General features: G+C 37.6%; 1 protein-coding gene across 2 annotated transcripts in view; it reads left to right on the top strand.

Annotated features, from left to right (window-relative positions):
* The window catches only part of mtor (mechanistic target of rapamycin kinase), a 168774-nt gene that overhangs the window by 112559 nt on the left and 43587 nt on the right, over window positions 1–12628 (top strand). For both annotated transcript variants that reach the window (XM_081608531.1, XM_081608530.1), the window contains exons 33-38: window positions 1846–1923; window positions 2333–2440; window positions 3269–3394; window positions 3892–4023; window positions 6620–6735; window positions 10368–10485. In XM_081608531.1, the coding sequence (XP_081464657.1) occupies window positions 1846–1923; window positions 2333–2440; window positions 3269–3394; window positions 3892–4023; window positions 6620–6735; window positions 10368–10485 (678 nt within the window). The remainder of the gene's footprint in view (window positions 1–1845; window positions 1924–2332; window positions 2441–3268; window positions 3395–3891; window positions 4024–6619; window positions 6736–10367; window positions 10486–12628) is intronic.

The raw sequence follows: 12628 nt of genomic DNA, 5'->3' as shown, positions 1-12628 counted from the left end.
TGCTTAAATTTTTTCTGTTAGTTAGAGATTACTGAAATGTCTCTCCCAACGAGCAACAGTCAAAAGCAACATGCAAAATACACATAAAGCAATCCACACTTCTCAAAAATGCTATGTAATTGCATTTTATTCAAGCTGCAGTATGTAACTTTAATAAAAAATATTATCTTTGAAAATATAATATGATTAATTTAATATTTGACAGAACCCTGATTTTCTCCATATTTGTTAAAGCTGTCACCATGTTGTAGCAGTTTGTTATGAGACAGATAATCTGTGAAAACAATCAATCTCCTCCATCTTCCTGAATTACTATTACTGGTTAAAGTAATGCACCGTTCTGACCAAAACAACCAATCAGAACTAGTAGGACGTTCTTAGCACTGTGAATTAGCCTCATTCACTCACTGCTAAATGTGCTAATGGTGGAGAAACAACTTATAACAAGAAACCGCTTATCTGCCGTCATTGGTAGCTATGCTAACTAAACAGCATTTACACTTTGAATCTGCACAACTCTGTCCTATGCTAGCTGCAGCACGGCACAAATCAAGGGGGAGGAAGGATGAGCAGCACCACATGAGATTGTGATTGACAGCACTAAAACTCTGTGCCACTGACTGGTTGTTTTTAGAGAACCCTGGGAGAAAGCAGAGGAAATATTTGAACAGATTACCTCTCATACCATACTGTCACAACATAATGACAGTTTTAAAAAAATATGTGAAAACATATTTATATAAAATACTGCAGCTTTATTTTCACTTAGGAGAGGGCAGGTCAGAGCTGCTGCTGTCTCATCTGTTATGTGTGGTGAAAGGTACAAGTTAATATATGAATATGTTGGTAATTTTTTTTCCTTAATTCATTAAATGCTAGTGAAATGGAGGCAAACAGTAGTTTGTAGCTAAGCTAACGCGACTAAATGGTTGATAATCTCACACAGTCTACCCACCTCTCTTGGAGAAAAACTGGGTTATAAATTAACACTCTTGTCTTTTTCTCTCTCTCCCGCTCTCTATTTTGTTTTTGAAAACCTGATTTTATAACTTTTCTTAGCAGCGTAGTAACTGGCACAGTCGTTTCGTGGCATAGTTCAGGGCGAAAATGGATGTGTGTTTTTTGGTCTGGGAGGGGTAACATTACATTTTTACTCCTAAAAACAATCTTTGAAAATATAATATGATTAATTTAGTATTTGACAGAACCCTGATTTATTTTATTTTATTCCTATGAACAAAAAATAAATAATTAAATTGTGGAGGGCCCCCAGCTGGTTAGGGCCCCTAGAATTGTCTTCACTTTTCCCCCCTATACCACGCCCCTATAGGAAGAACATTCACTAGACTGAATTAACATATTAAACATGTGTGGGCCACATATGGTGGGGCTCCTTTTGTCATCTTCCCATAGTGTAAAACTACTTGTTCTTTCTTGTTATTGTGGCTGTCAGACAACTAAACAGGTGGATAAAAAGAAACATTCTAAATTTAGGAGTTGATGAGTAAAATATTTATTAAAAACAATCTAGTCTCAATAATTTTCCAGACTGTGAGGTAAAGATTGCAGCTTTAATTTTTGTCTTGTGATCTCAGAGCTGACTGGCTAGAGACTGGAAATGTAACTTCTCTTCTTTATCACTTTTATCCAAACCAAATGAAATGAGGGCTTTTTTCTTTTTCTTTTTTTCTTTTTTTTTTTTTAGAAAATGTTTTATTGGAAACATGATTATTGAAATGTTGAATTAATCTGCATCTTTATCATTATTTAAAATCATATTCTAGAATTCTATAATGAAAAACGAATGATGTAATATGTCTGCTTTTATTTCTGTGAATAACCTAGTGCATTGACAAAGCCAGAGACCTCCTGGATGCTGAGCTGACGGCCATGGCTGGAGAGAGCTACAGCCGTGCCTATGGGGTGAGCGCTCATCACACCGTCAACATAAGATCATTTTTCTCATTATATCTGCTGGGAAACAGATTCATCACCTGGTTCTCTGACCCACTCATGCTTGGATTCATGAGTGGATTTCTTATAGCAGTTCTTGAGATTATCAGTTAAAAATAGAAAACAGCAGGCTTGGTAAAATCTAACCCTTTTGATTCTTGTATGAGTAATTTATACAGTGTACCTAATTTTCTTAAAAACTCTTCATCAGACTGAACTCTGTTGGAAACTGGATTCTTGGGTTACAGAGTCAACTTAAATTTTTCTTTCAGATTGTCCTTTCAACACATTTTCCTCTCCTGTACCATATGAATGTTTCAGTTTCAATAAAATGTGTCGCTAAAGAGTATCACTGAAGGTGTGTGTGTTTGTTTCCCAGGCCATGGTGTCCTGCCAGATGCTGTCTGAGCTGGAGGAAGTAATCCAGTACAAACTGGTGCCGGAGCGGAGGGACATCATCAGGGAAACTTGGTGGGAGAGGCTGCAGGTACTCGATGCTCAGAAAAACACACGCGCACACACACACACACACACACACACACACACACACACACACACGCAACTTATAGTAGTTCAATCTTCATTCACGTGTGCAATGCAAGCATGCGATGTGAAGCAGATGCTGTTGCTAATGGAAAACATCCCGTCTGCAGGCATGTGGAGACTCAGCAGTGTCTCAGACTGATCCATTGTTACTCTCAGTGTTTTTGCTCTGATTTGCTTCCAGATATGAAAACTGTTTTAGAGAAGCCATGAGTACTGGCTTCTGCTATCTGTGTTCCCACAAGAAAATCAGCAACTTTTAAAATGTTTTGTGGGATCAGTTTGATACAAAGCTTGGTTAGTCTTTGGTTTATGACAGTGATGAACAGATTCACCACACAGGACTAGGAAAACAACTTGAACCTTTTCACGTTTTTCAAGTTAACAAAAGGGGGTTTTATGAAACAAATCAACACAAAGTATAAAAGTGCAGAAGTGTTTGTTGACAGGACCGCTCTAGTCTCCACAAATCCAACCTTTGTGGTATTGTGGCAGAGAAGAAAGCCGTTGTTGATAACAAGAAGAACTTCTGTTTACAATTTGCTGCAAGCCATGCCGCGAGACAGCAAACATGTTTCACTAGACCAGATTGAACCTTGATTCAAAAAAACAGTGGAAGAAAAATAACACTACACCCCTGGACAACATGTCCCACCATACTACATGGTGGTGGCAGGATCATGCTGTGGGGAGTCGGAGCTCACTTCTCTTACTATGTGCTTTCTTGAGTTTCAATAGCTGAGGGTGTATGTTTCTGTGTGTTTTCCTTCAGGGTTGTCAGCGCATTGTGGAAGACTGGCAGCGGATCCTGATGGTCCGCTCTCTCGTCATCAGCCCCCATGAAGATATGAGAACTTGGCTGAAATATGCCAGCCTTTGTGGCAAGAGCTTACGCCTGGTCAGTGCACTGACATATTTATATAGGATGGTAATAGACCATCTACTGTAATTAATAGAAGCTCTCCAGGATTCTATTAATTATCATTATTAGAAGGCTCAGAGGAAGTTAAGTGCAGGTATAAATTAAACTTCATTTAAGTTTTTCTAAGCTGCCAGTAATAAAAGCAGTGAAGATGAGCCTGAGTCATGCTGTGTGGAAACTTAAAGTGCATATCTTCTTAATGAAACAGGATTTGTTCCATCTTTAACCTCTGGTATTCCACTGGTATTCCAATAAGTTGGAGAAGATGGTAGAAAGTGTTGTTATAATTTGCAACATATTAGAATCCAACATCACTGAATGTGCTGCCATTGGAAAATAGAAAGATGCATTACACCACCAGTAAAAATCTAAAAATCTGTTTTTATCTGTTTGTATTAAAGTATATGTATGAAAAACAAAGTTCTGTTCAGTTTGTTAAGTAATTCTGCTAAATGTGCTGCATTCCCCTCCAGGCTCTGGCCCATAAGACCCTCGTGCTCCTCCTTGGTGTTGACCCCTCCAAGCAGCTCGACCACCCGCTGCCCACCACCCACCCACACGTCACATATGCATACATGAAGTACATGTGGAAGAGTAGCCGCAAGGTAGGAAAATCCACTTGGTCACATAAAATGTGGTCATCACTTTGTTTGTTTCAATCCAGTATGTCAGTATGGTCCGACTGTCTCTTTAGGGTTTCATTCAGGTTTATTAACAAGCATAATGCTTGTCTGTTTGAGATTCAAAGAACAATTCTGTAAATTATACACATCATTTAATCTTATTTCTGTTTTTGTAACCTTTATTTATCCAGGATTTGTATGTGATACTAATACAAGTTACACGATACAAGGCAAGAGCTTACGTTTGGTCAGTGCACCGACATATTTATATTTTTAATGGTAATAAACCATCTACTATAATTAATAGAAATTCTCCAGGATCCTATTCATTATCATTATTAACAATCAGGATTTGTATGTGATACTAATACAAGTTACAAGATAAACATTTGATATTAAACTGGAAATACCTAAATAAAATTAAGCAACTCAACAGGAAAAGGTTCAGTTTAAGAAAATCAGTCTTCCAATAAAGGAGTCTAAAAGAGCTACAAACTTACAGATGAAAGTATCAACCTTTTCATATCCTCTGAGGATTAAAAATCTACGTAGTTCTTCCAACCTCTGAAAAAATATCCTAGGTATTTGAAGAGTAGCTAATTTAAGGAGCACAAATCATAGCAGTTGTGTGAAGATATTAATGTACTCAAAGCTTTATACTGTACATAAAAATATACTACAGCTGTTGTCTTCTAAGGCTTATTGACAGGCAAAGAAACAGAACATACAGAACACCACAACTGTGATGTTATGTGCAAGTCTTTTTCACTAAATGAATCTAGAAAATAATGTAGAGTGAATTAAACAGCATGCATTTAGATAATGTCAACATTAAGCCGGACTTTTCAAAAGAAATCAATATGTCAATAATTAAAGTTCAGCATTTTTACTAAATGCTCAGTATTTCCCCTAAAAAGACTACCATGTTTATAAGATTCTTATTTCTTAATAATACCTCTGGGCTCAACATACCAACATAGTTAACAATTTCTGAAAAAGATTTTTGTTGTTCACATTAAGAGTCCAATTGAAGCCGAGCAGTTTGAAGTTTGTCAGCAGCCAGCATCGTAGTACAGCAAACTCAGTAAAGTCTGTTGTCATCTGCATAAATGAACACTTTAGCTAAGAATTAAAACAAAGCAGGGCCTAAGGTTGAGCCCCGTGGGACTCCTTTTAAAACCTTCTCTTACAAAAACAGACTTTGTATTGGAAAGGTAACTCCTACATCATTAGATGTTCCTGAAAGGCATTTAAAACATGAAACTGCTCAAACTTTTTTTTTGTATTTCTAGATATAAATAAAGTTAAAACGACATCAGATTGATAAAAGGATTAATATTACTATTATAAACACACAAGTGAATAACTAACTTTAAAGCCTATCAAGATGCATCACCTTCTTTGTACTTATCTATTATTTTTAAGTTTTATTTATCAGCTCCATAGAAACTGTCAGTATAAAAATTATTTTTCTGATTGAATTGATAAAAAAACAGCAGCGAAGGTCGTGATGAGTAGAAGACTGTGTGTGTCCTCTAACTAATCATGTTTCTTATAAATACTGAATCATTATCTTCACATCCAAATAAAATAAACAGCAAAGTATTGATGTTGAAAGTAGATGCTGCTTCTCTGATGCTGCTATTACAGGTAATTCCTGTAATAGCAGCATCATCCAGTCAACTTGTTTCACCAACATGACCAAAACTTTCCTAAACACTTTCAGAACATTAGTCACAGCTGCAAGGATTACATAAGTTACCAGTTAGGTTAACCAAACAAAAAATCTAAAACATTTCACACAGCAAGAGGAAAACATTAATAATGATAATTAGTTATTGAACTCAGTTTTTAATGCTAGTCTTATATTTATTTATTTTTTAATCCAAAGATGGATAAAATGTAAGTAAAAGCAGCTGTGGATGACCTAAACCTGTGCTTTCTAACTCTCCACTGCTCCAGCTTGTTTCATTTTTTTTGTTATGTGATGTCTGGAGAACAGGTGAACCAGTTCAGAGCATAACCTCTCTGTTTTATGCTTCTGTTTTATGCTTTGATAGAATGAGCAACGCAAGGCAGATGTCCCCACAATCAATGGGAATAATTCTCAGTAGAAAACCAGCTCTTACATCACACAAAATAATGCAGTATTCTTTAATATTTAGTTTTTGCTTATATTTGGTAACTAAGGCAGCAGTGGGTGGAGCCAGAACAGATGCTGTTTGGCTGTCAAAAGTATGGCGTCTCTTTGTTGAAAGTGAGGAACTCATTTGGGGGCTTAGGTAAGTGTGAGCGTCAGCGCTAATGCTAACACAGCCAACTGCATTTCTCAACAGATATTAAACACAGATGAGCAGAGGGGAAAAAACAATGTACTGTTGGAGAGGACATTGACTCATCATCACTGAGACAAATTTCTCAATAGATGATGAGCTGTTGTTGCATTCATTGCTTGCTATTTAGATTTTCAATGATTTTAACATCTCTTATGTCCTTCTCTCCAGCACAATGCCTAATAAACGGATAAATGGTTGTAAATGTTAAAAAGCTGACCGCTGACTATGTTGCGTCTTGACAGATTGATGCCTTCCAGCACATGCAGCATTTTGTCCAGGGAGTCCAGCAGCAAGCCCAACATGCCATAGCAGCTGAAGACCATCAGCGCAAGCAGGAGCTCCACAAGCTGATGGCCAGGTCTGTTCATGAGTAGGAGACAGCAGCCACTGCTTTATACATCTGGTTGTAATGACTACAACAAAAGCACAAACAGTAGAAATGTTAATGAAATGGCAGATTGCTGTGTTTGTTTTTTCAGTTGGGCTCTGTGATAACTTGACTGAGGATTCATTAGTAAAGTATTTATTGTTGTAATCTTCCAGAAAAATTACCCATCTTACATCACAATGTTCAAAAGGCTCCATAAACTGACATTTCTCAGAAACTCATCCCTTGAACATTGCCCATTTGGTTTCAACTTTTCCACTTAAAGTCATGCTCTACATTTTACAGAAGTGATAACTTTCCACTCTCATCTTTAAAAACCTTACAAATGCACATTTTATTATGATACAACAAACAATGTTTTTATGGGATCGACCAGCACAACGTACCACAGTATTGTGAACTACTAAATATCTATCTTACATGTTTTTTACTGAGCAATACTTGTGCAAAGTTCCCCTCCACCTGATCCAGATCAAATCACATTGGCGACAAATGTTTGTGCAACAAAAGTTTCTTTAGGTTTAATACATTTTTGTAGAGGTCATCGAAGGTCAACCAGCTCCCCCACATTTACAAAATCAAATGGATTTTGTGTCAGTCAGCTGTGCTACAAACATTTTAGCTGCACAAACAGCAAAAATAATTCTCCAAGTTTTGTTTGATTTTGAAACTTTTTTTTTTATCGGCACAAATTGAAATTCTTGCAGCATGTACCAGCTTAGCACAGTTGACTGACACCACATTCTGTGTGGTTTTGTAAATATGGACAGTCAGGTTGACATTTGGTGACCTTTAAAAACATTTGAAGGTTAGTGGGCGGGGCAACTTTGTTCAGGTTTGAAATATTGGAAAGAAGAAATCAGTAGAGGGAAACCGAACTGAGATTCTGTGGCAAGAATTGAAAGTTGATATTTACTGGTCATCTTTTTTTTTTACTTTTTCAGTTTGAGTTATTCTGTTCTGAAAAAGGAGTAAAAATAATAATAAAAAATAGTTAGTGATGTCTTACCAGTGCTAAATACAAATGCATTTCATAAATTTACTAATAGAAATATTTAGTAGATTTTTTTTATCAAATCAAATCTTCCAAAATGTCCACTAAAGTTTCTGCTTTTAATGTGACAAAATGTAAAAAAAAATAGTTCAACGGCTTTGAAAGGGTTTTGAAGGCACTGTAAATCTCACTTCAGACAAGACTCTGAATGTCCTGAAACTCTTGGTAACAGAAGAACCAATTGAAGAAAAGACTGGCATATTTTTCTGATGATGGTTCGACGATAGTTCGGAACTCCATCCAAGTCCCAGAACAGGTTGTTTACAGTTCCTCAAACTATCGGGGCTATAGTCAGCTGTGTTTGGTCCTGACAAGAGGATAATTACCTTGTAAAGAGCTTGTCTGCGTTTCATTGGGGTTTTTTTTCTTTATGTTGGTCAAGTAACCCAAACCAGCCAGAGGTGCAGCTTCGCATCAGACGGGTATAATCACATGTGGCGTAAATCATACGCCACATGTGAAAGCAGTGGGCCGTGTCCTCCCATCCTGTAACTCAAACCTGATGAGACTGAAGCGTGACAGCAGGCTGAAAAGGCTCTTTTTCATTTTCTTTCTGCCACACAGCAGCTTTCTGAGGAATGCATGCAAGGAGAAAACACCTGTATAAAGTCAGCCAGGACGCGCCGCCCCCCATCCTCACACACTTTAATGAATGCAGGTTGGGTGCTGGTATGGAGCACACCTGGACTTCTCATGTTCACATCATCTCTCACAACACTTCACTCTGACTCAATAGCTCTGCTTTCTTTCATATGTTCTGTAAAATCGCTGCATGTTAACAGATTTTGGAAGCAATTTTGGCATAAATCCTTTGCTAACACATGGGAAAGCAAAGAAATGATGTAATGGCAATGGGGAAATTTATTAGTGGACCCCTCCAAACAGTATTCACATTATTGATAAATGGATCTATGAAAAATCTGTGTTTGCCATTTGCTCGCTTTAGCCTAGGTGTGTAAATTACACCACTCAGCCCCACCAGGCACAACTAGCTGGACTTCTGCCTGTTAGCATCTGTTTATGCTTAATAGATTCCTGTTCTCCTCAGTGAAGTTTCATAGCTCAACAGATAAGCGACATAACCAATTAGATCATTTTTTGATGAGTTAGTTCAACATTTCCAAATTTTCAATTATTAAAAAGTGTAACTGTTCTCTGGTAAATTGCGATATGTTTAAGCCAGCTGTTCTGTGGGAGTTAACATTAGCAAGTGTAGCATTTTTGGAAAAGAAACAAACTTTGTGCTGCAGTGATTCCTTGGTTAATGGTTTTCTCCAGGAGAGAAACAAACTGAAATTGTTTCCATCGTTTGTTCATATTTAGAAGAATCGCATGAGAAAAAGGTTAGAAACTGTAAAATTTGAAATAACATTCCCAAATTTGCAATGAAGTTTTGACTCTCGATTGTTGTAGTTTTTACCTTTTCTGAAAGAATTCATGTGAAAAGGTGAGGTGGAAACACATTTTTTTTGACATAGTGAACTTTCCCATCCTCTGATGGGTCTGTGTGCCTTTCTAGAGACACAAATCTCAGAAAAATGTCTAAATCGATTCTTCCAGCATGGAGCGGAGAAACATCATGTTTCTGAGATTTGTCGCAACCTTTACATCCCGTTTATTCCAACCATGCATAGCGTCACTAACTGACAAAATGACTCTGCATTACCTGGTTTATGTCCTCCAAACCAGTAGATGGAAACATACCTAATTCACTTTTTTTTCTTCCCTTTTTTGTGACATTTCAAAGGTTTGCTGAAAAATCGCAACATTGGATTGAAACATGGTTAGAGAAGCACTGAAACATTAGTGCTATTTAGAGGATGAGGAACACTCTAAAAGCCTATTAAATGAAGGATGGACTATAATGTAATGTCTAGGTCAAAGATGACACCAATGATCTTTACATCACTACTGGACGTACAATGAATGTCGTCCTGGTCGAAGGACTTCAGTCACTTTGGTTTTCAGTTTTTACATCTTTACGGTATATTTATTTGTTTCGTTAACTGATTAGATCCCTCATGTATTGTCATTGTCCATTGTCAATGAAGAAAGAAAAGGTTCATCGACATGGCAATGTGAATTTATGTGGAAGCATTTATGCAGTGAAAGAACTGAACCTTGTGGTACTTCTTATCTGACTGTGGTTAGATGTATTAACATGAACAGACTGGCATCTGTCATGTGAAAAATACTCTGAACTCCCAACAAAGCAAACAATGATGACTTTGACGTTTGACTTTAGTGATTTTTATAACCTACAAAATTTTTTTTTCAGTTAAATGTTTGAAAATATCTCGAACAGTTTTAGTTTATACAATGTTATAATGGAGGCTACATCTGAATGAAGATTTTAACTACTATAAGCTCTGTGTGTGTGTGTGTGTGTGTGTGTGTGTGTGTGTGTGTGTGTGTGTGTGTGTGTGTGTGTGTGTGTGTGTGTGTGTGTGTGTGTGTGTGTGTGTGTGTGTGTGTGTGTGTGTGTGTGTGTGTGTGTGTGTGTGTGCGCGTGCGTGCGTGCGTGCGTGTGTGTATTTCCACCATGTAGGTGCTTCTTAAAGCTGGGGGAGTGGCAGCTAAGCCTGCAAGGCATCAATGAGAGCACCATCCCTAAAGTCCTTCAGTATTACAGCAGTTCAACAGAGCATGACCGCAACTGGTACAAGGTCAGTCCCCGCCCCCCACCCCCACCCTTTAACCTCTCACCTTCAGCTCCTGCCTGGTGCCAGTAAAATCCGAGCTGTGCCAGAGAGGAAATCTCCGTCGGTGAATATTAGGCACTCCATGTTGTCACTTTTTTTAAAGCTTTTTGTTTTTCTTGGCTCATTTATATTCCTTGTTAAACAGAAGTATTTAAAGCCTGTTGTCTGTTTTTAAGGCATTAGCTAACAACACAGCTGTCAGCATTTCCTCCACTGTTTGTGTGCGTTTGTTTGTAATACCTTGTAGGGACCATTTTCCTGACACATACTATGTTGTGGGGACCCATTCCTCCTTGTGGGGACTGAAGCCTTGTCCCCACAAGGGGAAATGCTGTTTTTGGGTCAGGGGTTCGTTTTAGGACTTAGGTGTGAATTGAGTTTTAGTTAGGGTTCGGAATGTAATGGATAAGGGTTGGCAACCCAAAATGTTGAAAGATCCATATTGGACCTAAACAACAAAAAACAAATCTGTCTGGAGCCGAAAAAAATTAAAAACCTTACATAAAGCTTATGATGAAGGCAACACAGGCTTTAAGTGTTTATATGAGCTATTTTAGCCCATTATCAAAACGACTAAGTGCATATGTTCATGAGCATTCATGATTAAGTGCTTATTTTCCCTGCAGTGCTTCCTGGAAGGGATGACCCACCACGTGACTACTCTGTTGTACGATGGTGCTTTAAGTTTACCTCCCGTTACAATATGAATGTATTATGTTTCGTTGCATTGATAAAATTAAAGAAATGCAATCTGCTCCCAAATGAAGTTTGCATAACAGCAATTGCTCGTTGTAAATAATCACGTTCAGTGTGTGTTCGACAAAACAACTTAACGGAATGTGCCTCTTATCTGGGCAACAAACAGAGTGCAATAAAACGCAGCCTGCAGTTATAATATAAAACAGCAGCCTTTTGAAAAGATAAAGTAAGGTAAGGTAAAGGTACATTTTATTTATATAGCACATTTTCAGCAACAAGGCAATTCAAAATGTAAAATAACAAACGAAAAGAAAGAAAGAAAGAGAAGAGAATCTAATGTTGATTAAAGTATGTAAACTAGGAGCTCCTGTTCAGGGTTGCTAAGTATCCTCTGGTCTCTAATTTCATTTCTGGGTCGGGAGAACAGGAGTCTGAAAAATAGTCTAAAAATAGTCTAATTCCCTCTCTCTCATTACCCTCTTTCCTGTCAAAATACTTTCAAATAAAGGCCACTAGAGCCAAAAAAAAAAAAAAGTCTAACAAAGTATATAAAATTAAATTAATACAGTTTAAGTTTGATGTCTTTCCACATTACCGTATTTTTCCGACTATAAGCCGTTACTTTTTCCCCACGCTTTGAACCATGCGGCTTACAGCCCGGTGCAGCTTATATATGAATGTTTCCTCTTTTTTTTTTCTTAAAAAAATGTGTAGGTGTGGCTAATAGTAAGGTGCGCTCTGTAGTCCGGAAAGTACGGTACTCTTTTTGTTATTTTGACAATTTCTCGCTACAGTGCAAACATTCAGGTAATCCTTAAGCATTGGCATTGAATGCAAATGATTCGGTCCATGAATTATAGAAACTCTCCTCAGCTATTTTCTTCTTTTCTCTTTTGCTATCCATGGCCCACCACACACCCATTTTGTTTACAGCAGCCACATGCCTCGCACCCCGCCCAGCTGAAAGAAATGTGTCACAGGCTATGACCCAAATCTTTCTTGATGGAAATGTTGAAATTTAATATTTATTCTACACATTTTTACAGCATTGGAAAACATTAAGAATGATTGTGTTATGTTTGTCCTCCTACAGAAACCATATTAAAACAAAAAATATATTTCCCACCCCCATCTTTTTCAATTTTCAAACATTTTTGAAAAAGCTCCAGGGAGCCTCTAGGGCAGCGCTAAAGAGCCGTGGGTTGCTGACCCCTGGGTTAGGGTTAGGTTAGGGGTAAGGTTTAGACTGTAGAAATGAATGGAAGTCAATGAAAAGTCCCCAAAAATATAGCCATGCGAACGTGTGTGTATGTGTTTGTCCATCCCATACTTTCACCTCATTTATCTTGAGCAGCTGGTTTCTAAAATGAATATAGACGGGTAGTGAGATTCCTGTATCGAACTCTGG

This window comes from Poecilia reticulata, chromosome 7 (assembly GCF_904066995.2).
Source record: "Poecilia reticulata chromosome 7, P_reticulata-male-v2, whole genome shotgun sequence".
NCBI classification, from domain to species: domain Eukaryota; kingdom Metazoa; phylum Chordata; class Actinopteri; order Cyprinodontiformes; family Poeciliidae; genus Poecilia; species Poecilia reticulata.
Note: the sequence above shows the minus strand (reverse complement) of the source record. Positions and strands in the feature narration are given on the sequence as shown.